This window comes from Cinclus cinclus, chromosome 11, assembly GCF_963662255.1.
Source record: "Cinclus cinclus chromosome 11, bCinCin1.1, whole genome shotgun sequence".
Classification (NCBI taxonomy): domain Eukaryota; kingdom Metazoa; phylum Chordata; class Aves; order Passeriformes; family Cinclidae; genus Cinclus; species Cinclus cinclus.
Window position 1 is genome coordinate 7,802,442 of NC_085056.1, and position 6,483 is coordinate 7,808,924.

General features: G+C 57.7%; 1 protein-coding gene across 1 annotated transcript; it reads left to right on the forward strand.

Annotated features, from left to right (window-relative positions):
* The first annotated feature begins 1,509 nt into the window (after positions 1–1,509).
* ST3GAL2 (ST3 beta-galactoside alpha-2,3-sialyltransferase 2) lies at positions 1,510–5,895 on the forward strand. The gene is made up of 6 exons (XM_062499870.1): positions 1,510–1,842; positions 1,950–2,143; positions 2,362–2,541; positions 2,696–2,741; positions 2,901–3,020; positions 3,293–5,895. The coding sequence occupies exons 1-6, from the start codon at positions 1,510–1,512 to the stop codon at positions 3,464–3,466; spliced, it is 1,047 nt and encodes a 348-aa protein (XP_062355854.1). The 3' UTR covers positions 3,467–5,895.
* Positions 5,896–6,483: the final 588 nt, after the last annotated feature.

The following is a 6,483-nucleotide window of genomic DNA, read 5'->3' on the forward strand; positions in this document are numbered from 1 at the left end:
ATCCCAACAAGGAAGTTTTTGGGGGCTTAACAGTCTGTTCCTGGAAAACAAGCCAGCATCTTTCAGAAGATGCTTTTTCCTTGGGAAGAAAGATCCTGGTGCCTTCCAGCTCCTAATTACTGCTGCTGGTCTCGGCAATGGCTTAATTTGGGCCAAGGCTGAGCCGTGGAGGTGATGCCTTTGCAGGGTTTTGCTTTGGGGCGGGGTCACCCCCCTCTCAGAAAAGGCCTGGAGGGGAAGTCATGTCTCCAAACCCCTGGGATTCTGGATCCTGCCCCTAAGTGACTTAGTGACCCTTAGCTTAGTGACTGCGTTAAGAGGGGATTTTCAACCTTTTTTTTTCTTTTTTAATTTGGCCAAGGAGCGCTGTCTGGCTTTGCCCGGCCCCCTTCTCGAGGGGCTTGCCCGCTCCTCCCGCCCCTCCCCGGGCGCAGGCGCCAGCCCCTCTGCCCTGGCTATTTTTACCCTCCAGGATCACGAGCGAGTGAGTGACCTTCCCCAAGGGACGCTGCCACTCTGGGGGGGGGACGGACAGTTGCCAGCGTCCGTCCCCGGGGTGCCCGTCAGGCTGCGGAGCGGCTGTTTCCCGGCTGTTTCCCGGCTGTTTCCCGGCTGTTTCCCGGCTGTTTCCCGGCTGTCTCCCGGCTGTCTTGGCGGCAGCCGGCGAAGAGGGTTTTGGAGGGGCTGCTTATGGCGAGATAGAGGAGGAGAATTGAGCCTACAGAAAGGAGCCGCTTGTTTGGTTCCGGAGGCGAGTTCATGGCTGAGCCTTTGTCTGGCAGAGACTGGGAGGGCACACTCCGGGAGCTGCTGCGAGTTGCCTGGGCACTGACAGCGATGCCGGCATCTCAGCTCCCTGCGCACCCTGCTTGTCCCCTTCGGGGATGGTTCGTATCCTGCAGCCCCGTGCCTGGGACGGGCTGGGAGGCATTCTGGGGCTTTCAGTGGGGAATAAAGTCCTCAGCCCCCAGCACCCTCCTCCTGCTCGGCGCAGCCCCCCGGCTCCGCTGTCTGTATCTCCACCCTTTGACCCGCCGTCCCCTCCCTCCCGCTCCAGGCCGGTGTCGTGGTGGCCGCGTTCCCGAGCCAGCGGCTGAGGGCAGCGTGCCAGCGGATCAGCTAAACCCCGGGGATGATGAGCACCGTCGCAGCTGAGCGCCAGCCAGGGCCGGGACCTGGAGGAGCCGCCGGGGCGCGGTGCCGCGGCTGAAGCCGGCGCGCCGAGCTGTGCCGGACCCCTCAGCAGATGGTCCCTGCCTGGCACGTGGAGCCACCGGGGGCCCTCGCCGCGGCTGGACAACGCGGATGGAAAGCTGCAGCCCAGCAGGTAGGAGCCCGGTGCGGTGGGTCCTGGGAGGCTCTACATCCCCCTCCCCACACCGCCACCGCAGGGAGTTACAGCTCTCGTTCCTGCAGGGAGCCTCGCTGGCCGGCTGACGCCCTCCCGCGCCCTATGCCCGCGCCCTATGCCGGAGCGGGCGCCGTCCCCGGCTCAGCCACCCGACGACCATGAAGTGCTCGTTGCGCTTCTGCTTCCTCTCGACCGCCTTCCTGCTCGTCTTCGTCATGTCCCTCCTCTTCACCTACTCCCACCACAGCATCGCCTACCTGGACCCCGGCGGGCTGGGCGGCATCCACCGGGTGAAGCTGGTGCCCGGCTACGCCGGGATGCAGCGGCTCAGCAAAGGGGGGCCGTACCCCCGGGGCTGCTCCTGCCGCCGCTGCCCGGCCGAGGAGCCCGGAGCTGCCGACTGGTTTGATGGGCGCTATGACGGCACCGTGTCCCCAGTGTGGACCAAGGAGAACATGGATCTACCGCCAGACGTCCAGAGGTGGTGGATGGTGAGCGCAGGAACGGGAGTACCAAGATGTGCTCTCGCACGGGGGTCACAGATTTCTCCAAGGAGTAGGCGCTGGCTGATCCCCCCCCACCCCTTCCCTCCTTGCAGATGCTGCAGCCCCAGTTCAAGTCCCACAACACCCACGAGGTCCTGAGCAAGCTCTTCCAGATCGTGCCGGGCGAGGATCCCTACCGCTCCCGTGACCCGCGCCGCTGCCGCCGCTGCGCCGTGGTTGGCAACTCAGGCAACCTACGAGGCTCTGGTTATGGACCGGAAATCGATGGGCACGACTTCGTGATGCGGTGAGCGCCAGAGAGCACTGACAGTGACCTGCCCACCCTGGCAGCACAGACATGGGGTGATGGTACTGGGATGAGTGGGAGTGAGTCCAGCTTTGCTACCTCCCCTGGGTGGGAAACTGCTGCTTAGCAGCATTCAACAGCTCATGGGGATCACCCGTGTCATCTGCAAGGCATACGGCATTGGGAGGGTGGTGTCATCCCCCCTCCTCTCTCCCCAGGATGAACCAGGCCCCCACAGTGGGCTTTGAGGGAGATGTGGGTGGTCGGACCACACATCACTTCATGTATCCCGAGAGTGCCAAGAACCTTCCCGCCAACGTCAGCTTTGTGCTTGTGCCCTTCAAAACCCTGGACCTGCTCTGGATTGCCAGTGCCCTCTCCACCGGCCAGATCAGGTTGTAAGTACCCAGTGGGCACTGGCAGCTACAGGCTAGTGGCTCACCTAGCTCAAGGACAGCACCCCTGGGAGCAGTGGTGAGTCTTGGCAACTCAGGCTGGAGCTGGGGGCATGGGACCCCCAAGAATTCACCTGCATCTCTGCTCTTTTCCCAGCACATACGCACCTGTGAAGCCTTTTCTGCGTGTGGACAAAGAAAAGGTACATGGGATTCATCCCTATCACTACCACGAGCACCTGTATGGCCGTGGCCCCTGTCACCTCATCATTCCCCAGGATTCCCAGTGCACCTTCATGGGGTGCTGATGCCAAAGGGAGCATGGCTGGGTGTTCTGTGCTAACTCTGGTCTGTCCTCCCAGGTGCAGATCTACAATCCTGCCTTCTTCAAGTACATCCACGATCGCTGGACAGAACACCACGGGCGTTACCCCTCCACTGGCATGCTGGTGCTCTTCTTTGCCCTCCATGTCTGCGATGAGGTGAGTGATGTCTCTTTCAACTCCTGGCTGGTATGGAGTGGGTTTGCTGAGGTCCTGAGCCTTGCAAGGTTAAAGAAGGAGGGGGATTCTTTGGGTCAAACTGCAGCACTCTGGTTGCCTGACACCGCAGTGATGGGCACCCTCAGGGGGTGGGAAGGCTGTGCACAGGGATGGGCACCTTTGAAAATCACCCCCAGCACTGCAGGGGTTGCTGAGACAAGGGTCCCAGCCTGGTGGGGTGTTCTGGCTCACTCCCTCCCTTGCTACTGCAGGTGAACGTCTTTGGGTTTGGTGCTGACAGCCGAGGGAACTGGCACCACTACTGGGAGAACAACCGCTACGCCGGGGAGTTCAGGAAGACAGGGGTGCATGATGCTGACTTCGAGGCACACATCATTGACATGCTAGCCAAAAGCAGCAGGATTGAGGTTTACCGGGGAAACTGAGGGCTGAGTCTCTGGCTCCCTGCTCCAGCAGGTTCTGTTGCCTGCAGGGGCAGAGGGTGAGTATCCCTGGTGGCCTCAGGCAATGACCATGGATGGGCAGTGCAGTTCTGCATTGGTGACAGAACCACCATAGTGGTATTTGGTGCCTCCAGCAGCCTATCAGGTTCAGAGCTAAAGGAGACTTTTTGCTTTTTTTTTTTTATTTACTATAATTATTATTAAGAAACCCAGCTGAGAAAGGATTTATAAACACAATCAGTGACTGACCAGGCGGCAGGGGTGGCCGCCTTGCATCTCTTTACAGTCAAACCAAATGCTGCTCTTTTTAAAACAAGACAACCCCCCACCCCGAAGCCGTGAGACTTTGGGGAACCCCTTGAGCCTCGCGTCCAGGCCGAGGGGGCTGAGGGAGCCGTGGTGGCTGTGCAGCCTCACCAGTGGAACCAGCTGCTTCTTTTTTCATTTATTTTGTTATTTTTCTTTTATGCCCCTGGGGTAGCCGATGCCATCATTTCTCCAGGGAAGGCTCCTGGCACAGAGGCAGGTACCAGCACATGGATCCATGGTGGGGAGCCAGAAGCTTCAGGAAGCCGACCATTGCTGATGCTCTGCTGCAGGCTGGCGACTGCTGGCACAGCTGTGCAGGGAGATGAAGAGGAATCTCGACTTTGGGGTGCAGCATCCCTGCTCTTCTGCCTGAGGATTAGGGAAGGGTAGGACAGATTTCAGGAATGACTGCACAGGAGGCAGCTAAGAAACTTGCACAAGCAGCAGCCTGGTCACTGGCTGAGCTCTGCAAGCAGTTGTAGGATGCTCAAGGGGTTGTGGGATGCAGCAGGGTCAAGCAGACAGGATTTCCTTTAGCTTTCAGGCTGGGAAAAAACAGATCAGAGATTAGTGGGTGAGTGAACTGTGCTTTTGCTTTTGTGTTGCTCTGAACAGCTCTAGTGAGAAGCTGAAATCCCAAAGTCTTTGCTCCTTTTGCCAGGGTGGCGCTTGGTTTACACCAGTCTGGTACAGCCGGTGCCCTCAGGGTCCCCAGGGCCTCCCAGGCTGGACAGGCAGCCTATGACATGGGATGGGGAGATGCTGAAGGAAACTGCGTCCCCAGAGGTGTCATTAAAACCACTTTCTTCAGGTCAATCAGGTGGGGTTGGTTTTTTTTTTAGGAGATGCTGGAAAGCTCAAGAAAACGGCAATCATGGAAAAGGTCCCCTAGAGAGGGACCCTCTGCCTGCACAGCCAATGCTGAGAGTGGAGCAGGAGCTGTGGGGCACTGCCCATCTGGGAAAGCTCTGCCCATGCTGCCTGGTTGCAATTCTTAATTTGAGGAACAATCACTGTAGGGTTTTTTGGGCTTTGGAGATTTTTTTTACCCTTTTGTATCTGGCTTTTCTGTAGCAGCCTCTTACCTGTTTCTACACTTTGGTTTGGTTGTTTTTCACGGTTTTCTTTTGTTTTTTTGATGTTTCTCTGCAATTGTGAAACACAGTTGGTGGAGGGTGTGGGCTGGTCACCTGGAGCTGGCAAGTCAGCAGCCCCTGGGCTGGGGAAAGAGCTTTTCTGTCTGCAGGGATTTGAATGCTGCAGTTTCATGGTGTGTTGTGGTCTGTAGAAGTGGAGCTGCCCTGGTGCAGGCAGCCCCGAGCCCCAGGACAGAGGCTGCTGCAAGCCCTGCTCCCCACCTTCCTGGGTGTTTTTTGCTGATTTTTAGTTTTGTGGGTTTTTTTGTGGTTTTTTTTTTTTATGGGGAAGAAAATGAAAAACCACAAAACCACGAGCAACAATGAGTGCCTTGACCATCTCCCATTGGCGACGCCAGGCTGTGCCCATGCTGGCAGCAGGGATGTGGCTGATGTATCTGGCAGTTGTACCCACTTCCCTCTTTGCACCACACTGGATCTTAGCTGGGAAATGCTGCTGGGAGAGGAACGCATCCAGGCCACCGGGCTGGTGGCTAGAAAGGTCAAATCCAGTGTGATGAGGCTGGACCAGCTCCTGTTGCAACTGAGCAGGGCCAGGCCTGACAATCACAGGGTGAGCAGAGACAATGGGTACCAAACTCAGGTACCAAACCCTCTGGCAGCAGAGTACTGGCATCCAGCATCAGGTGCGTTCACAGCTCCTGGCTGCCCCAACGGTATTTTTTTTTTGCTAACTTTCTTCCCCTACTCCCCTCTTCTCTGTTGTTTTAATTATTATTATATTTTTATTTTTTATTTAAGCTGTCCCACTAGGACTCGCGACCACTCGTGTCTCCCTGGCAGGGCGGCCGCAGGCAGGCGCGTGCCGCACGGCCAGTGCACCACTGTACTGTACATAGAGGAGATGTAGGCACAGGCTACGGGCAGGGGGCAGGCAGGGAGGAGGTGCCCGGGCTGGCCCACCTGGCAGAGGTTGTCTGCAACACACAGTACCTGATCCGAGCACCTCCTGCCCCACTGGGAGAGGGGGAGACCACTGCTCTGACCTAGGGCTAGAGCAGGCGGGCAGCTTGGCCCGTAGCCTCCGTGTACATGGGTACTTCTGCACACAACTGTCTTAAACCAACTGGTTTTTTTAAAGTCAATAAAAATAATGCATCAAATCTGCTTGGTGGTTTTCTTCTGATAGCCCCGCCTACCGTGCCTTTGCCTGCACCCAAACCTGAGCATCGGTGGGGTCAAGAGAGGAGGGAAAGGGAATGAGAGAGTTGCTGGGCCCAGAGGATGCTCTGCTCTCCCTCCTCTCCCAGGCCAGGCAGCAACCTCCAGCTGTGGTTAATGTCCCCTCACTGGGGCAGGAGCAGGACCTGGCCCTGTGCCAGCCTGGGTGCCCAGCAGCAAAGCCCCAGCACAACCCTTCCAGCCCAAGCCCAACAGTTGGTGCTGCCAGTGCTCACCCAGACCCCACATCCATGTCCCAACCACCCTGAGCACTAAACCAGAGGGTCTGCTCCCATGCAGCCTGTGTGATGAGCCCCATCACAGCAGAGGAAAATGACACGGATGAACTGTTGAAAGACATAATTTTGAATG

Excerpts from the sequence above, each read along its gene's own strand:
- ST3GAL2 (XM_062499870.1), top strand. The coding sequence starts at position 1,510 with ATGAAGTGCTCGTTGCGCTTCTGCTTCCTCTCGACCGCCTTCCTGCTC. Across the intron at positions 2,742-2,900 it reads TGCGTGTGGACAAAGAAAAG|GTGCAGATCTACAATCCTGC; the intron begins GTACATGGGATT and ends CTGTCCTCCCAG. Across the intron at positions 3,021-3,292 it reads CCCTCCATGTCTGCGATGAG|GTGAACGTCTTTGGGTTTGG; the intron begins GTGAGTGATGTC and ends TTGCTACTGCAG.